Consider the following 22,800-nt stretch of genomic DNA (forward strand, 5'->3'; position numbering starts at 1 on the left):
AGAAGCAAGAAACAATACTAGAGTCATTCATAACAGCACCAGTAGGAGACACGCTCATCGGAATCCATGCTCTTCGAGGAGCCCATGCAGAGGATGCAAGGCGTATAGCGAAAGCAATTCTTGAGCTGTGCAAAGTCGAACACGACTGCAGTGGTGATGAATGCGGTCACACCGCATTCTGCGCTCGAGCAATACTGAGAAACCGCAGCCTTTCAACAAGCGATGTATACCCTGACGCACCGCCTATTCTGGATTCGATCCCGTTCATTGTCAGGCAACTGGCGACGATGTCATATGACAAGCACATCCATAAGCTCAGTTTTTCTCATCACGTCTCGGGCCACAGCACTAATTCTGTGCATCCGCGCAACAACAACCGAGTTGTTATGGTTTCATGATGCTAAAACAATACAAAAACCGACGGACAAAAAGAAAGGTACAAACAAGACGAGCGCCAACCTTTCTTCCTGTACATCTTTTTTTGCGCTGTTTTAGTATCATGAACCCATGCCCAACGTTTTACTAGGCCACGGTGTTTTTCACTCACCCGAAACATTTCTTTCATGCCGCAGTCACCAGTTCGGAGTTCAAAGCATTTCATGCCACACTTCTCCTTTTTCAAAATTATTCATACCCTTTACCACAGTCGACGGGAATAATCTACTATCGCACATCGCTCACTGCAAAAATGACCCTTAGCAAGTTTCAGGACCCCCTAACACAAATGTCTGTCTATCATTGCTCACTGATTGTCCACTAGAATAATCACGATCTCTAATTGCTAAAGAAATGAACAGTAAAAGTGTTAGGACCTCCCAAAACAAATGTCTGTGAAGCATTGATAATTGGCTGTCCCATGTTTCGTTCAGCTCTATTGTTATTTTGCTTCAGAACAACATATTTCTTATTCTTCAAAGGTACTTTCTATTTTGCTTTTCATTAGAGGCATACTACTGGTTGATATCCACTGGTTTAATTCTGTTGGTATTAATTTGTATTTATATACTTAGATATTGCACCTTTTTGTTTGCCTATTTTGATTTGAATTCTTGTCTGTATATGTATCTCCCTATAAAGTAACATTGTCTGAGGGTTATTGGCGAATATATTAAAAAAATAAATAACGAAGAACGCGTTTCCTCGTACTTTCATGGTTAGTTATACTTTCGTTTAGGTGAGAAGATATACTCTTTTTCCCCCAAGTCCGCTCTAGCCTCATTTTGCGTCTACTGCTGCTTGCAAGTCACAGTACTGAAGCAGTTGATCGCAAAAATTATGAAAATGCATGGTGCTCTCTCCCATGCAATACTTTCTTGCTTATGCACTCCTCTCCAGCATCTAATGTAAAGGATCAACGCCACCAAGAGTTTCACGACGTGCTCGCCACCACAAAGAATGCCGGAAGTTGTACTTCTAAGCACACGCCGAATGGCAACTGTGGATGCAAACACGCGCTTCAAAACGCGAACTGTTTTAAGTTCTAGTAATCACATATTTGTAATTATAATGACTTTTCTCAATAAAATTTCATTTTCAACCTAAGAAATTGTGTGCGAGTGCTTGTCCGGTTGATTGGCCCACACAATGTGATGAGCTCAAACTTATTTTTTAATTTCTAAGGTACCAATGTTTAGAAATTTGCGGCATGACGCGTGCCCAAAGCAATGCTAACTGAGGTGGCCATCTGTTGTACACCACTGTGCAGCTTCATTCATCAGCTTTTTTAATGTTCTTCAACCTCGCAGATGGGGAGAGAAGAGCTACAGGCTTTACATCCGTCGCATGAACAGAGCGCAGTGAGCCTGGTCGCTACCGCTTTTGCATTGCCCATATGAATCTGGTACGCGCTAAATCTACGGCCGTTCCGCTCATAAAAAATATATGTGTGTGAAAACGTGTGCCGCGTTGCCAAAATACTGCTGTCACAACTGCACCATGTAGATGTTTCCAGAATCGCACGTGACCTTTTTATGCGCAGAGGGCTGAATCTGGCTCCTATTGTGAATAGCAGCTACGGCGCCGCGAAAAGTATGTTCTTTGTGCAGCTGCTTCTCTGCAAAAAAAAAAAAAATGGGGTCACCTTTTTGAACACGGCAGTCTGAAGCAGAAGTTGCGCCCTCAGCTGGGCCCAAAGCATATTATAGGCGTAGGCGCTCGACAGAAGACACTGGGCCGCACAGGAAGTGAGGAGGAGGAGAACACTCTCATTAAAAGAGAGACCCTTGTCGTCGCCGAGTAAGCCACTGCACCAGGAAGAAATTGTGACGTCACCGCGCTATTACTTTGAGAACGCATCGTCCTGTCCTTTCTTCTTCTAAGCGTTCGTCCTGTGGGGACACAACCTAATGGATACATAAAAACTCGACACAATTTCTACACTTTTGCACTATATCATGACCATCGTCAGCAGAAGCAGCAGCCTGACTACGTCCACTGCAAGGCAAAGGCCTCTCCCATTTCTCTCCAAATAACCTTCTCCTTAGCCAGCTGCGGCCACCGTATCCCCGCAAACTTCTTAATCTCATCCGCCCACCTAACTTTCTGTCGCCCTGCTACCCTTGCCTTCTCTTGGAATCCACTCCGTTGCCCTTACGGATCAGCGGCTACTTGCCTTCGCAACATATTCCCTGCCCAAGCGCATTTCTTCCTCTTGATTTCGACTAGGATGTCATTAACCATGAAATATTTACCAATATCTGCTCTTGTCCATTGGAACAATTCGACAAGTAATGTTTTCAATTACAATCTTATTGCTCTAACGAATCAGTTTGGTTGGTAAGATCGCACTTCTGAAACAACTGCAGTAAAGTATGCCACATAAAAACAAAACTTAGGAATCACACGCTGAGCACTAATTTTAGCGTTAGATTTATTCATCTGACCTAACTTATGCTGTCATCACGTGACACTGATGTATTAGACATTTGTTATAAAAGTTAAGTGCGTACACAAAAAGGACGCTACAAATCTAAACATTCGGACCAACTCCTTTACTACGGTCGAGTGACGTCCCGAGATATTGAATTCCCTCCAGTACCAATAAGTTATCATTTCATTCGAATACCATATTACGCCATAGAGGAGTAAACGTTCCAAGCGCGTGAAAGCTCTTCCAATCGCTAGATCGGACAACTAACACCAACTATTATATATAAACGCCAATTTTGCTTGAAGAACTAAGCTTGTTTTTCCCTAGAACTGAAATTCTTTCAGTTTTCAAAAACTTGAATTATTTGCTTTTCGTCCTTTTTAAGCTATCTGTTTGCTACTCGAATTAAAACTTACATTTTCATATTTTTATTTTTCTTTGCTTTTACAAATATTCTACTATTGACCTTCTCACAGTCATTCCTCTCGCTTGTATTCTTACGCTTGATGGGGAGGCCTGCTTGGCCCAAGTCATAGTCCAGCAGTACTGTGAAGCTAAAATCCAGATCTGCTATTCATCAGAGTGACATGAAAGCACCTTCAGGCCACACACTTACTGGAAAAGCGGTATACGCAGCATCATCGATAAGTAATAGAGCAACGTCACAGCGTCGCCCCACAGGTGCTCCTTCCAGCAGTGACGAATGACTAGCCAGAGGACGCGATAAGGGCTCCACCGCCGTTGCCTGTAACGGGACAGCACACGCGAATGTATGCTAATCATTCACTCGCCGCCTGGTAGAGCACTGGCCTCGGCTCCGGTAGTGGTGAGTTCGACTGCCACTGCCGGCCGGTCACCCACCGTTTTTCAAAAAAGGGTACTAGTCATGAGCGTAAATTGCTGGGCTAGTTGGTTCATAATGTTGTCAGGGTGGAACCAGCGGAACACAGACGCAGGACAAGAAAAGGAGGTACACACACCACACCGCTGGACTTGCAACTGATTTATTTCGAAGAAAACCACCACATTTAAAGGATTCCCTGCGCAAGCGCACACTCTGGATGAAGGGAACAACTGTATTAAGATAAAAGAAAGTTATATTCTTTATCCGTGATAAAAACCGAGGGATCGCTGACACACTTTTCCTTGTTTTTCCTGATTAGAAACGCTTCAAGAATTTCACGCTCTCGTCTTGTTCTCCCCCGACCGATAATGCTCGTGCGGTGAAGCAAAGGAGAACATCCCTCGCATACCTTTACATGCAAGGCTAAATTGCTGCCAGTGCCTGAATTGAACATTGTTCGGTGCTGCCTCAGACGTTCATTGATGCACCCTCCGGTTTGCCCGATGTAGGTTTTCCCACAGGACAATGGGATGCAATATACTACCCCTACTTCACACGAAGTGAACCTCGTCTGGTGCTTTGTTTTACAGGTCCCCTTTTTCTGCGGACCACCAGACATACGGGCGCACAAACCAGATAGTTTCCGGGGGGCAGAAAAACGGGGACAATTTCCTTCCAGAACAAGTGTGGCATATCTCTGGAATCTTTCCTTGAGCTGTTGAAGGTGTATTTAAATTCGACAATTGTTCAATATCACAGCAAGTACGTGGTGCAAAACCGAGGTATCTGCATTGGCTCGTGTGTAGCGCCATTTCTGTGCGAAATTTTTTAGCAAAAATTGACTCGATTCTACAGCATTCCATTCAAGACACACGTGTTATTAGGGTTTTCAGATATGTGGACGATTTTCTAGTCATTTTAAAATTAAACGAAACTGACAAGCTCACTCTTGTGGCAGACCAGCTTTTAAATGTTTTTAGCGCATGCTCTAACAACTTGGCTTTTACCAAAGAGATTCCATCTGACAAGACCATTAGGTTCCTTGATTTAGAATTGACTTTTTTACCCGATGGGCACGTGTGTTGGAAATATTCGCCCAGGACTAAAAAATCGCTTTTGCCATATGGATCGGCGCATTCGAAGCTGGTGAAGCGCAGCATCGCAAATTTGTGTTTTTCGAACGCTCTCAAGAAAAGTTGCCCACATGTCATGCAGCAAAGTCTGGCCGAGCAGGTCGCGCGGTTGTCAGATTCTGGGTTTCCCTCGTCGGTTTTGCTTGCAGTGGCTGAATCACTGGGGAATAAGATGAAGAAACTGTCGGCTAAGTCTGCTAGTCCATCGCAAGAGAACAGGAAGAAGATTGAAGTGCTTCCTTACTGCCACAAGACATCGCATGGTCTAAAAAAAGTGGCACAAAAATTCGGTGTCACTGCGGTTTTTTCTGCCCCCCGGAAACTATCTGGTTTGTGCGCCCGTATGTCTGGTGGTCCGCAGAAAAAGGGGACCTGTAAAACCAAGCACCAGACGAGGTTCACTTCGTGTGAAGTAGGGGTGGTATATTGCATCCCATTGTCCTGTGGGAAAACCTACATCGGGCAAACCGGAGGGTGCATCAATGAACGTCTGAGGCAGCACCGAACAACGTTCAATTCAGGCACTGGCAGCAATTTAGCCTTGCATGTAAAGGTATGCGAGGGATGTTCTCCTTTGCTTCACCGCACGAGCATTATCGGTCGGGGGAGAACAAGACGAGAGCGTGAAATTCTTGAAGCGTTTCTAATCAGGAAAAACAAGGAAAAGTGTGTCAGCGATCCCTCGGTTTTTATCACGGATAAAGAATATAACTTTCTTTTATCTTAATACAGTTGTTCCCTTCATCCAGAGTGTGCGCTTGCGCAGGGAATCCTTTAAATGTGGTGGTTTTCTTCGAAATAAATCAGTTGCAAGTCCAGCGGTGTGGTGTGTGTACCTCCTTTTCTTGTCCTGCGTCTGTGTTCCGCTGGTTCCACCCTGGTACTAGTCATGTTCCGGCCTGGTGCTCGGCTTCCCAGGGCGCATGGGTTGGGTAAGGTAGCTACGCCTCCATATTCCGTCACTCTGGGCTTCAACAGGCACTATATTTAACTGTATACAACTATATCAGATATATTTAAACCGGCACCTAGCGTAGTTAAAAAAAAAGGGATGAAGAAAGCAACCTCTATTAATCTTTTTGGGGGGCTACTGTGCAATGTACCATAAATTTATTTTGTATGAGATGTCATGTATACTCTCAGCTTTTTATACTAGGCCAACCGATCTGGCGCTGCAACTCTATGCAACTGGCCCAGTACCATCGGATAAGGGGTCTAGGCCTTTTTTTTTTTCTTACAAATAAATTTTAATTTCAATACGCCACCGCGGTGGCTCAGGGGTTGTGGCGCTCGGCTGCTAACCCGAAAGACGTGGGTTCGATCTCGTGCCGCGGTGGTCGAATTTCAATGGAGGCGGAATTCTAGAGGCCCGTGTACTGCGCCATGTCAGTGCACGTTAAAGAACCCCACGTGATCGAAATTTCCGGAGCCCTTCACTACGGCGTCTCTCATAGCCTGAGTCGCTTTAGGACGTTAAATGCCCGTAAACTAAACTAAACTTTTCAATAATTATCTTAAGAGTCCTGACCAGTAGAAGTAATGAAGTTTCGTAACTTCAAGTGAGTTAACTTTTACGAATGTAATGAACACATCAAAATGACGTTAGGTACAGCTTTGCCATTAGACTTGCTCATGTTGCGAAAGAAGGTTAGAGACCGTTCCCAGAAAACGTATCTGATAGTCGGAATTATTCTCGCTTGGCCACCTTGTTCACATGCAACAGGAACAAATCAGGAGATAACATGAGTACTCTGCGCGTGTTAAGCATGATTTATTTTGGCTCCCATTATCAGCAATCAGAGTCGAGAATTTCTCCGAAAACGCGCCGAACTTGATGCCAATAAAAATGGGGTGTCGACGCATAAATACGATCGAAAAATATGCCAAAATTAACGCACAAAATCTTTTAGTTTAGCGATTGAAAAAAGCGTCCTGATCATTTTAACTGACCTGCCGCGGTGCCTCAGTGGTTAGGGCGCTCGACTACTGATCCGGAGTTCCCGGGTTCGAACCCGACCGCGGCGGCTGCGTTTTTATGAAGGAAAAACGCTAAGGCGCCCGTGTGCTGTGCGATGTCAGCGCACGTTAAAGATCCCCAAGTGGTCGAAATTATTCCGGAGCCCTCCACTACGGCACCTCTTTCTTCCTTTCTCCTTTAACTCCCTCCTTTATCCTTTCCCTTACGGCGTGGTTCAGGTGTCCAACGATATATGAGACAGATACAGCGCCATTTCCTTTCCCTCAAAAACCACTTATTATTATTATGATTTTAACGGTATCCAAATGAACGTGGCGGCTTATGGAACAGCTCGAGTGCCTGTCGCAACCGACCATTCGGTGATCACTTTTGACCCGACTGGAGAAAGCATTCTAGGTACTGCACTTGTGCCAAGTTCATGAGAATAAAAAGAAACAAAATTCGTTGGTTTAGACGGAATACTTCACAATATATTACGCTCCTTTTCCACGTTTGTTACGTTTGACTTCCTTGCGAAAGCCGGCTCTCTCTTCCAGACAGGAAAAAACTGGCAACCAAATTATTCTCTACGAACATGCTTCCGTTCTTTCGGGGAGGAGAATAATTTTACGTACTTTTTTAAGATGACCGTCACGAAAAAAAAAGCTATATATCACTGTTGTGGTGCGTAAATGCGCAATCTTTTTGTCACCAAGCTTTCTCCAAGGTGCCAGCGTTAAGCTGTTGTTAACGCTGTCAAGGATTCCAGCACTTTAAACTTTACAAAAACGCTTTAACGCAGTATACAGGCAGAGATGACAGTTTTCAGTTTTTAAACGTACGCGTCTGGGTTTCCATTCAGGTGATATAGCGTGACTTCATAGGCAACACGTACGCTTTTCTCAGTAAATCCTGGGATTTGTCCTCGATGTTCAAGTTGCACCGTAGACGATGCGTTAGCCTTGGTATGTCCCGCACGACTACCTCTGATCGGATAATCGTGTTCTTCAAAAATCTGCGAAGGCAGAACAAAAAAATACAAGCTGTAATGAGCCCTGTGATTAAATGCAATGAGCTTGGCGCAGACCATGTTCAGCAAACAAAATAGTGTTCACTCTCAATTTATTCAAACATCATTCTAATTGTAATGCCGTTCTACACCCATATGTTGCCGTTTACATGCAGTTTGATAAGCCATATGTTTTTTTCAAACGACAGCGTAAAACTATTCAACTTCACAGGGCAAAAGAAATACATTTTTTAGTATACTCCCCTTTGCAATGCAATTTAGTCAGACAGTACATTTGACGCTTTGGTGCTTACCTGAGCAAAACTGTCAAAAGAACTCTCGAAAAAGGAGAGCAGCCGTCCAGGGCACGGCACCTTTCAGGCTGAAAACAGACCATAGCAAAGGGAGGAGACTATTTGGGCTCCAAAATAGAAAAACTGAGTTTTATACCTAGATAGTCAGTTCACTAGGCGCACATATGTTACAGAAAAGAAAGGAGGGCAATTAATGATATCACGGAAAAAGCAGGTCTGTGAGGCAACTCCAACTGTTTACATTAGGGATGTTCACCCTCAGCCTCAAACTACTAATATAGGTGTGCCTGAATGATTCGCCTCAAGGCAACTTTTATTTTTGTATGCATAAAACATACGACTTATTATACATTTGCTTGGACACGATTGTTATACATGGACGGCACTGCTAACTTTAGCTTCGATACTAAATTTATTATCCAGGTTCTAAACTTAATCCTCAAAAAAATAATGTCCGCCTGTGGTAACAACATACCTCATATTAACGCCTCTAAAAAATATTTCAGGTGTTCACCATTCATGAATGAAACGTATCCTCTGTAACACTTATCGCTATGCTGCCAAACATATTACCATCAAAGTGTGCCATCCTTCAGGGCGTTCCGCTCGGTACTCATCTCAGGGTTCGGGAATATACAATATACATGTATACGAAAATGGCACCCAGCGTTACAATTCTTTTGAAACCATGTCCATGCTTTAGCTCGACACGTTAATCTTACTGCATAATTTAATTATTCACGGTCATATAACTTCAACATTAGATGATGAGGAGAGACTTACTGCCCTACTATATCATCCCTTCCGATAATTCACAATAAATCATCACAATTTTCACTTCCAGCACACCCAATGCTAGGGCCATATCTATACGACAGCTGGGTTTCGGTGCATAAAAGAAGCTGTTTCCTATATTCTGCGCCAAACCCCCGACCAATGGGTTATCTTTACCGGCTCCAAAGCATCTCTGTGTATCCTCTCCAACCAGGTGAAGAAAACCAATCATCAGCTCGTTTCTCTTGACCTCAGATATATACATCGTTTGGCTATTGCCGCAGGCCACTGCATAACATTTGCGTGGATACCAGCACACTGTGGCATTCTAGCCAATGGAAAAGCAGTCGAAGGGGCCCGTAAAGGCCACCATCATCAGAGACACGCTCGTACCTTCTTCATGAAATCTGATGCTTCTCAAATGGCTAAAATATTTGCTCCAGAAGAAATGCATTCTCTCTGGAGCTTGCCGACACATCACTAGTCATTTCTTTACTCAGTCGACCCACATCATAGATCAAGGCTCCCATCCAGATTTCCTCACCATCTGGAACACTTTATCACCGACTTCGCCTGAGCGCTACATTACAAACGGCTTGCGATATCGCTTCGGTCAAATTAAAAGTCCACTTTGTGACAATTGCGGTTCGATTGAAATGTAGAGCATATCCTGCCTGAGTGCCCTGCATGTACTGACAAGAGTGCGAACTGTAAACATTGCATGGAGAAGCTCTTCCCAGTGCCCAGTGAACAGTGTTATAGGTCCCTTACGGTCCTAGGCTACAAAGACATGCAATGGACTCTAATTGTCGGCGTATTTAAAGGACATTGGACATCTTGGCAAGCTCTTATTTCATCTAGCATATTACCCTCACACATTCTTCAAGCAGTGAACTTTGTTAGCCCATTTGTCGGATTATGGACTTCATCACTTAATACGTTACATCATTTCACGCTAATGCGCCTTAGTGCGCATTTAATGCCCGCATATTATTTGCTCTCCTTTTTTCATTTTACCTTTTACGCACAACTCTCCTTGCATCTTTATCTCCGGAATTACCTCCTCCACGCAGAATAGCATGTCAGCGATTGTTTAACGCCGGTTAAATTCTCTGCTTTTTCATTAAAGGGCTTCTCTCTCTCTCGCACACACACACACCTACTATTTTCTTGTAGTGGAAGCAGCGCTTGCACCAGACCAATAACCAACGAGCCCAGCTTAACGCCTTGTAAATTACCCCGTGTGACATCGATTTCACCCGACCACAACAATTGCAACATTACACGGTTGGCTTCTGGGAATTTACTCTGGCGGAAGTTCACGCATTAATCTTTACAGAACACAACACCTCTGGGCATTCATATTTCACGCACATTACGTCATTTAAAAATATAAAGCTAAAACGTAATCTGAGTTTGCGGTGCCTACTAATAACAGAATTTTTGTTCATTACATCGTTACTCTAAACATGTTTTCTCACGATATTCTTTCATTTTTCCTAGTATAAACAGCGTTACGTTGCTAAGTAATATTTCTTTATATATTGAAATTTATGCTCATATTTTCTGAGTTATGTTTTCAATCGCTTTTGTGCGACCCTTATTTATTAACTTCCCGCGCTTTGTTTCAGTCTCTTTCATGTTTATTTCTGCACAAGAGCTCACCAATGTCGCCGACTGAGGGGCCTTCTTTTGTATACCTTTTGTAAGCACTCTCAGATGTAATTATAAAGTTATAATTGTGATTATGAATCACCACTCTGCAACCATCATGCATTCCCTCTTTATTGGGTATTAAAGCCCATCTCCTCTCTGGTCTGCTTGTTTATTTTTATTCTCATCAGCGGGAATAAAGTAAGGGTATTAAAAGACAACATATACATTATAATGAAAAAACACAAAAAATAACGTTTTCTTTCAGCTGTAAACATATCCGTTTAGCAAATTCTCCATGTTGTAAAAGCAATGATTTAATTAATTTAGACTTGCTTGGTAGTTTTCTATGCTTCACCATGACAGGCAAAACTGTTCGGTGGCAGCCCCAGACAAGAACGAGCATAGACACGTAGCCTGATTTCAGCGTACATTCACCTCCCATCAGCGAAATATAGCCTGTATTTCATTTATCGCTATTTATAGCCAAATATATTACCATCTAACTGTTCCATGTTTCAGGGCATTCCACACGTTAGTAATCCCAAGGATGAGAATTATAGCGCATCGGGCACTCTTAATTTCCTGTGCTCTCCACGCGCTATTTTACATGTCTGAAACTAGCCGTTACGTGCGAACTGGGACTGCAAGCCAGTTAGTACAGTTTCTAGTGAAATGACTTCATATAACCGGTGATTCATTGTGCTGAAATTAATTGAAAAACGACGTCAAAGAAAAAGAAGTATTACTCAAGCACAAGTAGGAGTTCTTTTTTCAGTTGTCCTGTCGCCGCTATTGCACACTCGCACAAATCACACAATCACACACTCACACAAAAAGAGTTTAGCTGTTGTTTTAAACGAGAGTTTTCATTTTCAGATAGCTGATGCAACAGAATATTTCTTTTGTTCAATAGGTGCGGTGCCTGAATGAAAAAAAAAGAAAAATTTGTTCTGGCGTTTAAATAATAATAGTTTGTTTATGAAAAAATATTCTTTTACAGCGCATAATTTTGGTAATGTTACAATAAATCTATTATACTCATGTTGTTGTGTGTTTACAGCCCTGCTACTAAGCAGCCCAAACACGTACTAAAATTGTGAGAGTTGGAGCTGTTTGCCTTGTAAGCGGATGAATTCTTGATCTTATACCTCATCGGATGGTTACATTTTAGCAATATTCTGCAGGCATATTCGGAAACTCCCACAGGTATCATAACTCTTTTATGCAGAGTATAATTTAAGATCTAAATTATTTTATATTTCTGGTTCTCTGATATGTCTATTTCACATGATCGCTAAAACAGTTCTTGTTACAAAGATGCTGTGCTGTAAAGAAAATTTTAAGGCTTTCAAACTTTGAATGCACGCCGTAATTACAGTGGCAGGAGCTGCGATTCCAGTTTTATTCATGAGTGAAATAAATAGCAAATACAATTATTTATGCAAGATCGTGAGAGAGATCGGATTAAATTATTATTCTCTGACTTGCTGCTTCTCCTCAATAAAATTAGATATCTGTTTTAGACATCACAGACGGAACAAAAACAAATTACGCAGCTTCTCGGAAAAATATTTCGTCTATCATATATTCACGATATGCAAACTCTTAAGGAAGACAGTCTGCTGCGAATGGCGTAACACGTAAACATACCGGCTGAAGAAAATACGACATGTAAGTCCCACAAAAATAACACCTGAAACCCCGGACGCCTTTTTTCTTACTCTACGCCACTGGGCTGCAAACAATCCAGGACATACCTTGGTCTTTCTTTCCGAGGACGTCGGCATATCCGCAAACCCGCAAGCGATAAAGTTTCCGAAGGTAAGCAACGCTTCGCAGGTAATTATTATTGTTCTTTGCTTGGTATAGCAGAAGAAGGTGATGTCTTCCATCGACAGCTGAGACAAACATAATAATGGGTTCACTGACAATTTGTCATAAGTAACACCTATTAGCAATAAACAAAAGTATGCTGCATAAAATTGTAGCAAATGGTACGAAAGCTCACAGCTTGACAAGTAATTTAGGCTCGAAAAGTAAGCATACGCTAGAAGCATAAATCAACGTCCGAAAATGACGCATGGAGCAGTTTTCCTTTTAACTTGCAATCATATTTGTGGGCTTGAAAATATGAAATGCCAGAAATTTCCCTTTGATGTGCTCCTCTATAGTGGGTGACTGCGCAGCATAAATAAACGAGCTAGGTCTATGTTACATTCGCAGTCGTAATCATTTTCTTTCTAATAGTTTACCTCTGCTTAAAGTGAGCCGTCCTCCCGTGCAGCACCAGTAAATTGGAACAACTTACATTGCGTTTCTCTTTCTAATTCAACCTATATATCACGAATCTGAGCTAGAGACTCACGAAAGTCAACAACATCAATGTACTCGGCACTGCACCAACAATCTTTCAAAAAATGATTTTGCATGCAGAAGATGAGCACGAATTCGTTCCGTTTCATTCTGGCAGGATAGTGGTAAATTGTTTCTATTACTCACGCGATGCAACGTTTGGGTGATCGCAGATTTGAGTATACTTTGATTTCGCGTTTTATTGCAGTGCTATCAAAAGGCGCCTTTTGCGGTTGCGACCAGACAACAAAACTCGCGCTGGAATAAAACAACATCCTCCCAGACGTATTCACGATGCGAGTGCTAGCTACAAAATCGAGTATAGAGAACAAACTTGCCTGATTCCAACATTTAAATTCTAATAGGTGCAACAAGTTGGCTGTCACGAAGGTCAGGATGATGCCGTGAGTAGCGCACACAATTCCTGGCGCACCTTTTCCGCGCAGCCTCCCGATGACGAAAACAGCACTTACAAACACCTTTGGGAGGAAATAGGTAAATTTTTAATTGGATCGCTTTCTTTCTTGTCAGCGAAAACAAATTCTAGAAATAATTCACGGCGGTTAATGTCGAACACCTTGTATACCACGGAGAATCTGAAAAGCGGCGTAGCGAAACATAAAAGAATGATTAGCTGTGTGCAGCCAATGATTCAATCAAATACATTGAGTATAGTTTGGGGAGCTCCGCGGGAGCATAGGGACGGAATATAATTATAGACTCGATTAAAAAAAGGGTATTTCTGAGCACATTTCAGGAAGACCCCAATATCTTCCTTCGTTATCATGAGACACACCTTGGGGACGGCACAGCGCCCTCCAAGCAACAGCGCTAAGAAAAATTTTGAATTCTCACTTAGGTTTACCACTGACATGCTTATCCGGAAGACGTCCTGTCCCAAACAACGCTATGTTCAATCGCTGTTGTCCACGGCAACCCAGCTCCGGCCAACTCCTGATTGTAGCAGTACCGGCAGGCCACGATAGCCTATTAACCCTCCTGTTTGGACCACAGAAGGTTCACTGACCAGTTCACAGTTCAGAACATGTTTACCACCCATACAAATCAAAGAATTCTCAGTCAAATAAAGCAAACAGTCAGCAATTCAGATCATCGTAATATTATGTAGGCACACAAAAATTGCTAAAAACTGACCGACCATTTCAACGCGCGCGTAACGCGACGTTCACCGACACCTGTTTGTGGAGCTTAGTTTCGCCATTCGCAGCGCAAGCGGCGCTAGCTCATCGAGACATCCAGAGTCACTGGAAGAGGCATCCCGCGCCGCGCCACAAGATTCTGCGTTCTGTGCATCAAGACGCGAAAGGCGCAAGCGCTAGTTCGAGGTGCCGCGCACAGAGCACGTCACATCTATGGTGTGCAGCGAATGATGCACTCCTTCTCCTTTCCTCCTCGTTTCTCCTTTGTGTTACACCAAGTGCGCCGAAGAATTAAAAAATGTGTCCTTAACAGCTGTCACTGCAAAAGCTTTCGTATTTAGCTGTGCTTTTCTTGTAGTTTCGCACATTTCTATATTTTTAATATGTTAGCATTGCAACCACTTCGCGGAATGTTTGCGTTGTGTTGTGTGACGCCGCTTAGTATAATGTGAAGAGAAGGTGGGAGAGTGGACAGAATAAGGGTGCCCAATCAGACACGGCGGGAGAAGGCATGTGAAGAGGAGGAAAGGTGACAGCCAATCGGAGAAGTGGAGTGGGGAGGATAGATAAAGAGGAGGAAAATGCATTCCGCGCGCTTTGTAACACGTCGGTGGCGGTGCCTCTTCCTTCTTTCTGCATGTCTGTCTATCTGTCCGTGCGAAGCCTCCACGTTCCGGGCACCATGCAGGCCCTGAATCTTTTCTTTGGGCGTGTGCACGTCCGCGCACCATCCGGTAATAAGGTAAAAATGCATCTCCGAGCTACGGGTATCAGCCCAGCTACCGCCTCCACTCTCCAAAAGCTCTCACTCACATGCATCCAATCTCCAGAAGGCTATAGCCACCCCACCCCCCCCCCCCCATCCCAGGTAACTTTAGCGACGCCCCATAAGTACATACCCATGTTGCAAGAAAATTCAAGGACGCAAATTGATCGTCTAGCAGCTGAATCTGAGTATTGGTGACGCAAACGTCGGGTGGACTCTAAGGCTAACGCATGCACCGCGGCATGAATCTCACTGATAATTTGGGACTTTTCTCACATCTGCTTCCGAATGCCCGCAGGTTACAAATGCATCAAGACGGTGGAATATATATTGAATGCTGAACTATTCGCGGAACCTTATAGCGTCGCCTACAATGTATTAGAAAGAGTACATGAATATTTCTTTCAGCCACTTCAACATCGTCATTAGCTTCTGCGAATTGTAGAGAACGTACCAATTTTGTCCCTGTCTCCCATTCTGAGAAAATGACTATTCAGGATCGAAACGTCTTACTATGGCGATGCACACTGCAGCGATGAAAAAGAGGTCGATTGATTCTTTTGTAGTCCACGCAAGCCAACTGGTTCTGACGCTGCAGAACTGATATCCCTCTGCTACAAACGCAGCACAAGATCCAGCGCTCATAACCTGCAGTAAATGACGAGTAATGAAGCACTTTCAGAACATGCACTTTGGCTTTGCGTCAGGCAAACACACAGAAACAACAATGTCATGCTACCGAAGTAAACATGCAGAAATAGCTCAGTTGCCTAATGCTCATCCTTTTGTACGTTGATGTTCCTCAGCGCTCAGTGCGGCCGTCGCAAATGTTCCTATTATCTTAAGCATCTTCCACTCCGTAGTTCAGCTGTACACTTTCCTTTCGCGAATGACGCAAAATGCTAATCAAAGCCACTCGAAGCATTTAAATTAGAATATTTGTAGAGCATGCCTGCTTGCAGTGCAGTGCAGTGCAATAAGGGACTGCCGGTTATCTGGCGTTGACTGCTAGTGGTCGTGTAACACGCCGATGACAAGCTAAGTCGTCAACAGCTGGATTGTGTTTTTTGCTCGCAGAGCCTATCACTTCTTGTAATGTAGGTGGGTGAGAAATTAAATTTCGGTCAGTGAATATAACTAGAGGCTTCGTCTTCGGCCATATGCACAATAGAGGGTGGACAGAGGGAAGGGTGAGAGGCGTTGGAAGTATATTCGCAGCAACGACCACTTTCAGTCCTATTGCAGTTAGCGGAGAGAGATGTACAGTCGCAGACAGAACAATATTGACCGCGCTTCGGCACTCAGTCTTTCGACGCGTTCCCTAGCGGAAAGTAATAAATGTTTGATGCATTTTGGAAAAAATAATAGCTCAAAATGACACACGCGATAAGACTGAGAAAAATGCAGGACAAGTGCTAATATGTGAGTAGTATTCAGTACCGACCAAGTACATCAAAGTATCAAACTTTTTTTATTTCCGCTACGCAAAGCGACAGCAGACTTTGAACGCGGAAACGTAGCCCATATTCTGCGCGCGACTGTACAATTAATTCATGATTGCGTGTGTCTGTTTGCGTTTTCCAAAGAATAGGAGCATTTACACGAGTGAAATTTGAGCAGGACAGTGAGGCCCTCATAAATGCCAATGAAATGCAGGAAATTATGTTGTCTAAACCAGATTTTTTCGTACTTGCATCTGTAACATGCCTAGAAGCAGAGATTAAACACTCAATAAAGGCAGTCGGCACACAAGCGCTACTAAAGAACACAAGCAAAAATGACTTCATGTAACTTCGAAACACAGCCCAGCATTGTCAGAATAGCTTTTGTGAGGCTATCTGCATAATCTATTCCAGGTGCATGCGATTTTGTTTCTACGTGCACAACATTCATGAACACTACCTGAGGGGCCCATGCTTTGACAACTATATGTGCATAGAAACTCTGTTGCCTTGCAAATTTCACTCGCGCAGTAATCCGACCGCATCTAAGCAAATTAGCACGCCATGCCTTTGGCTTTCATTTACAATTGCACTGAGTATTGCATTCAGTGCTAAATTATCGCTTGGCGCCAAACAGCACGAAACGCGATGTTTATCGGTATCGCTACAGTAAGTCGCTCTGAAAGCTCATTTGGATCCCACGTAGTCGCTGCAGTTTGTACGGTTGCCGCAAGTAGAACTACTTCTGTCACTACAGTTCTGCATAAGCTTGCTATCGGTATTCCATTCACAGAGCTAATCTTTTGCTGTCTCATAAGTATAATAGTTCTTTTTTGTTAACCATACCACCTTTAAAAAAAAGTCCGAATAATGAACACTCAGCATTACCAATGCGTAAAAGAAAAAAGACGTTTCGGTTAGGTATTGGTCATTAAAAGAGCTTCACATCAACATATCTTCTAACGGCCACATTCATTCCTTCGTGAAAAAGGCAATATTTTTACGCTTGTAAAATATCAAGCGCAATTATTTGGCTGCGTATAAGCGCGACATCGTCTTTAAAGGTGTGCTAGGCACATTTTAAATGGTACTGTACAAGTGCACATAGCTTGTAAAGAACACCGGACTGCCCAAAGTAGTCTATACGCTTTTATGCCCCCAGCTGTACTGAGCGACCAAACTTTTTGACAATAAAGAAAAAATTGGTTGGTGGTTTAGCACTGCTAAGCACGAAACATTGTGCGAAAGGACATTCTTTTGCAGGTGGACACCCGCACCACGCATTTGCAAGCGCGATTGAGATGTCCACTGACCCAAGGAGCCAGTTCGCGTTTTTAAATTTTTCATCGTCAATGCCAGTTTATCCAATGTACAACGTTTTTGCAGCAGTACAGCGTTTCTGCAGCAATGTTTTCAACGCCAACGCGTATTGCTCTGGTGCCCTGCTTCTGCCACGACGCTGTCCACGCCAACGTACATGCACCACTCATCTCTCTGTCGCAAGCACCAAATAGCTCAAAGCGCGAATATTAGTTTTATTCTAGTATTAGTGTCATGAAGACCTTGTGCAATGCACAGCGCGAGCGTGTGATGGAGTTTAACACGAGGCGTGATAGGCGACGGTGATAGCCTAGTGCTCTCGTGCAGTGGGCAGCAAAACTCATCTGTTCGCGCCGCCGCGGGTTTCAGCGCCAGTCCCGGTAGTATTTTATTTATTTACTTATGGTTTGCCCAAGGTCACCCTTAACGTGAAGCTGCACACAAAATTGTGAGCCAATTTGACCTAGTCAAGTAATGCTTTCTAAGTGAAAGGTGCACGGCCGGAGCATCTGTAACTGTCACTCCGCCAATAGTTCAGCCGCAAGACGGCTGCCTTGCCGAAAACAATACTGACAAAAATTACAAAAAAAAACAAGCTAAAAACAATTTTCAAAAACACGCTCAAACAGCAGCACAAAAAACTTCAGCGCTTTCTAAACTTTAATGGCCACACTTCTGCCCTTGCTCGGCAAATAAACCAAAGATTATTCTGAGCGCGAAGGAGATCCTTACCAGGTAAGCAATGTCTACAAGAGTGAATAATACTGGCTTTCTTGAGCATGACGCTTTTGGGTTGAAGAGTTCCACCCATGCAAGCAGCGCGCAACCAAGAGCGATAATCTTCAGTACCAACGCTGTTTCCCAGAAGGTCACCATACCTGCAACATAATCGTAACAAATATTTTTTCTTGCAGGAACTCTTGCCGAACAAGTATTTTCTACAGCTTGGCGCAGTCAATATCCTTGTATAGTAGACCAACAGTTTGTTTTCAGAAAAAGAGAGGACGCTTGCGGGTGGCGGGTGCGCGGTCCGTTTATCACGCCATTTGGAAACTGCCTTTTGTGTATAACTGTCTGGGGAGTCTATATTTGACGTCTACATTTGCAACCAAATTTAGCATGCGCAGCAGCATGTCGGACTATGCGACAAAGCTTGTGCAATTAGTAGAAATACCCAGCTGAATGAAAGCTTAGACGTCTTGGGTGGCATGTGGGGCGAACAATGCAGGTTTGTAACCTGTTGGATACCGGATTCAAAATGAAGTTGCATTTATTGTTGCACACAATTCAGTACATTAAATCTGTACACCAGCCTGACTACGCCTACTGCAGGGCGAAGGCCTCTCCCATGTCTCTGCAATTAACCCTGTCGTTCACCAACTGCGCCCACCGTATGCTCGCAAGCTTCTTAATCTCATCCGCCCACCTAACTTTCTGCCGCCCCCTGCTACGTTTGCCCTCCTTTGGAATCCACCCCGTTGTTTAAGGACCAGCGGTTATCTTGCCTGTGCATTACATGCTCTGCCCAGGCCCATTTCTTCCTCTTGATTTCGACTAGGATGTTATTAACCCGCGTTTGATCCCTCACCCACTCTGCCCACTTCCGGTCTCTTAACATAACATATATCATTTTTCTTTCCATAGCTCATTGCGTTCTCCTTAACTTGAACTGAACACTTTTCGTTAGCCTCCACGTTTCTGCCCCGTAAGGGAGTACCGGTAAAATACAGCTGTATCTATATTGGGGTGCTTTAAATATACATCGGCTTACAAATGTTTCGTACTTGCGCATTCTATTCTGAAATGTACTTTGCTTTTCTTAACGAATGGACCACCTCACAGATGCACTGCGAAATTTGAAAACTACAGTTAAAGCTTTCATTTGAAAGCATTCCACCGGGCGTACCCCAGACTATTGCCCCCTGAAAAGAGAGTATATTATTAGCGTCACCTTCCGCTCTAGCTGGCGTTAATTGTAACCCAGCAATTATTTCCTCAGTGCTAAATTTCGCCACCCAACTCGGCGTCATCCGCCAATCGCATATTGCTTATTTCACATATGGTTGTGGTCCATATGCAGCCAAATGAGCGATCCACATTTATTGGAGGTCTCGGTAGCCGCGGCTGGTGAGCCGGCAGAGCGGGCTGTCGACTTTACTGGCCAAGCCGGTTGCCGAAGAAGAAGCAGGCCTTCTTCTTCTTCTTCTTCTTCTTCTTCTTCTTCTTCTTCTTCTTCTTCTTCTTCTTCTTCTTCTTCTTCTTCTTCTTCTTCTTCTTCTTCTTCTTCTTCTTCTTCTTCTTCTTCTTCTTCTTCTTCTTCTTCTTCTTCTTCTTCTTCTTCTTCTCTCCTCTTCTTCTTCTTCTTTGCCTCAGTAAACATGTCGTGTTCTCAGCTTCATCTTCATGAGCGCCGCTGGCGATGCCAGCGCCGCTACAAAGCCACCGAGCCGTAAACTACGATAGCTCGCGATTATACTTCAAACCTATATAGATGTTTTAAAATTTCTTTCGTATGAAATCAAATGCACGCACATTTCACCCCTGTGCGCAGTTCGGGACTATCTTGCATAAATAAACTAGTGAGCCAAACTTTCATATCATGCATTGTCGGATTTAAGCGTGTTTTGCAACCACATTGCCTGTTTTTGGAACAAAATAGTGTGTCCAAAGCCAATACTGGCTGGTTTTCAAAGTTTGATTTGCTCATAGAACGTTTAACTAAGTGTCTCTTCTTTCATAGACAGCAGCTGTCAATGGACAATATCCATACCAATCATTCGCAAAAATAAATATCAAGGTCAAGGTTTAAAGCACCTGCTTCGTTTGGGCATGCTGCATAGCTTCCATTGTGGCGACAGCGAATTGTGAAATAGGTTACAGACTTTTTCAACAACCGCTTCACGGCCTTGGCCGCATTGGTTGTTCGACTGCTGTGTGCACCCAGAGCTGGAACAGTTGGTGTAGTTCTTTGCACTCAATCGTGATAGACCAAAGAATAGGGTTTCAGTATCTACCCGCACCAGCAAATTTCAGCAGCTGGAACTGTCCGCCTTAGAAGCGAAGCCGCTTCTTTGAGATTTCGACGTTTAAAATGGCGCGTTATGTTCTAACAAATTTTTGTGGTCCACTTTTTTTTTCTCGTGTCACTGATACAGTTACCTCCTGTTGCAGCAGGCCGGAAGACTACAGACAGTCACTGTGACAGTCGTTTGATTTACCATTCAAGGCGACGCTCCACAGTGACGAAGATAAAAGAGAGTGAAAAAGGAAAGTTACGGCAACTATAAGACCCCTAGATAGGAGATCGTACCCGCGTATGCAATACGCGTTCAGATTTCTCGAGTTTTCTGCAAAAGTAAAACGATCGGTTCACCGAAGCAAATCGTCATTATCGCACTTTATTTCACATTCTCTATGTACTAATAGAAGGTTTTGTTCACGGTGACCAAGATCGCTTGCTGACACCTTAAACGAAAAAAGAGTTTCCGTAACGTTTGTATTTTTTTTTTCAGAGAAGAGTGAAAGAGTGCTTGCTTTTAACTTTGTTTTTTTATTATTTTTACTTACTCAAAGAATCCAAAATCAACCTATGTCCTCGCGCTGTAGAAGCCCTCTGAATATTCGCCCATCGACAAGCACCAAAATCTTTCCAAACACTCTATCATCAGTGTATTTCGGCCTCAGCTGCGCAGCCTCACGTATCAAGTTTGGTTCCTAAAGTAACCAAATGCAATCTCGTTGCACTGATAATTAAGCATATGTCTATGAAGCTTCTAGAGCTTCAGATAGAGAACAAATGTCAGCGAAATAGGCAAGACAAACTCACTGTGGATGCTTTACCTTCACTTTGCTGGCACCAGCGCCACGCCAAGCAAAGCCAAATCTACACAGAATGCTGCTTATATGGATGATGCACTGCAGGCCATAAAGGGAACTTTCACGCGCACAAAGTATTTCAACGGCCGGAATAAACACCCGCACGTTCAGAACTTGGCAGCACTACCAGCCATTATAGAGGATTCGAAAGCCCGACGGAATAAAATACAAAATGAGAGACTGAAAAATACACCTGAAGCCCTACATGCGCAGCCCAGTGCAGCGTGCCCTCTACGTGATACGGGGCGGATGTGCGCACAAAAGTGCTGGCGCGCAACGCCAGTATTTCGTTTGCACAGGTGTTTGTGAGTCTGCAGTGAGCGCCGGTAAAAATTAAAAACCTTAAAACAAAAGCTTCTTTTCTATTTTTATTGTAGATATTGGAATGAGAGAAAGAAGCCAAGCGCGCCCTAGTGACCCTCAATAGCAATATTAGGGAGGTAATGTTGTGATCTCCGAACCGCGATGTACGGCTGGGAGCAAAAAATATATATTTAAGACGACACGAAGTCCATTTTAGTTACATTTACTTTTTGTCGGTTCCCCAATAACTCCAGCTTTAGTTTTGAAATGGTGTTTGCTTCGTTTGCTAGATCACTAGAATGGGCTATAAAATCCGGTTATTTTTGCTGCCCTGATACGATTTTTACAGCGCATTTTGCTTCCTGTTCAAACAAAGAGGGAAGCTGATGCATGGTTACTGTTGCAGAAAAAGAAATTTGGCTATGAGGGACGCTGTAGTGAAGGTCGCCGGAAATTTCGAGCACCTGGTGTTCTTTAACGTGCACTGACATCGCACAGTACAAGGGCCTCTAGAATTTCGCCTTCATCGAAATGCGACCACCACGGCCGGGATCGATCCCGGGTCTTTCCGGTCAGCACACGAGTGCTGTAACCACTGAGCCCACCACGGCGGCGATAGACATTTGGGCAAGTTGATATGGTGTCATAGTAATTCAACCAGCGCGAAAGACATGGCCGTGAAAGGAGACAAAACACGCACTGTCACGTAAGCTGTGCGGGAGGACGCTGCTAGAAACACTGAAAAAAATTTGAGTACCATTATAAATTCATCTCTGCTGCATGTCCGAAGCAATGAATCGGCGCATTAAAATTAGCCCCGCCGCGGTGGCTCAGTGGTTAGGGCGCTCGACTACTGATCCGGAGTTCCTGGGTTCGAACCCGACCGCGGCGGCTGCGTTTTTATGGAGGAAAAACGCTAAGGCGCCCGTGTGCTGTGCGATGTCAGTGCACGTTAAAGATCCCCAGGTGGTCGAAATTATTCCGGAGCCCTCCACTACGGCACCTCTTTCTTTTTCACGCCCTCC

The 22,800-nt window shown here is 43.7% G+C and overlaps 1 protein-coding gene and 1 long non-coding RNA gene across 2 annotated transcripts in view; both read right to left on the reverse strand.

Annotated features, from left to right (window-relative positions):
• The window catches only part of LOC144097754 (multidrug resistance protein mrp-7-like), a 59,980-nt gene extending 51,757 nt beyond the window's left edge, over window positions 1-8,223 (reverse strand). Inside the window, exons 1-4 of the mRNA XM_077630392.1 lie at window positions 8,127-8,223; window positions 7,699-7,818; window positions 3,486-3,614; window positions 2,081-2,243 (exon numbers count right to left, since the gene is read on the reverse strand). Coding sequence (XP_077486518.1) covers window positions 2,081-2,243; window positions 3,486-3,614; window positions 7,699-7,818; window positions 8,127-8,209 — 495 coding nt within the window. The 5' untranslated portion in view covers window positions 8,210-8,223. The remainder of the gene's footprint in view (window positions 1-2,080; window positions 2,244-3,485; window positions 3,615-7,698; window positions 7,819-8,126) is intronic.
• A 5,029-nt stretch (window positions 8,224-13,252) lies between these two features.
• LOC144097180 (uncharacterized) lies at window positions 13,253-21,551 on the reverse strand. The gene is made up of 4 exons (XR_013306942.1): window positions 21,423-21,551; window positions 18,329-18,474; window positions 15,348-15,482; window positions 13,253-13,387 (listed from the first exon to the last, which is right to left on the reverse strand). It is a non-coding gene; the product is annotated as an uncharacterized LOC144097180 (long non-coding RNA).
• Between the last annotated feature and the right edge of the window lie 1,249 nt (window positions 21,552-22,800).

The sequence above is a fragment of the Amblyomma americanum genome, chromosome 7 (assembly GCF_052857255.1).
Source record: "Amblyomma americanum isolate KBUSLIRL-KWMA chromosome 7, ASM5285725v1, whole genome shotgun sequence".
In the NCBI taxonomy this organism is placed as follows: domain Eukaryota; kingdom Metazoa; phylum Arthropoda; class Arachnida; order Ixodida; family Ixodidae; genus Amblyomma; species Amblyomma americanum.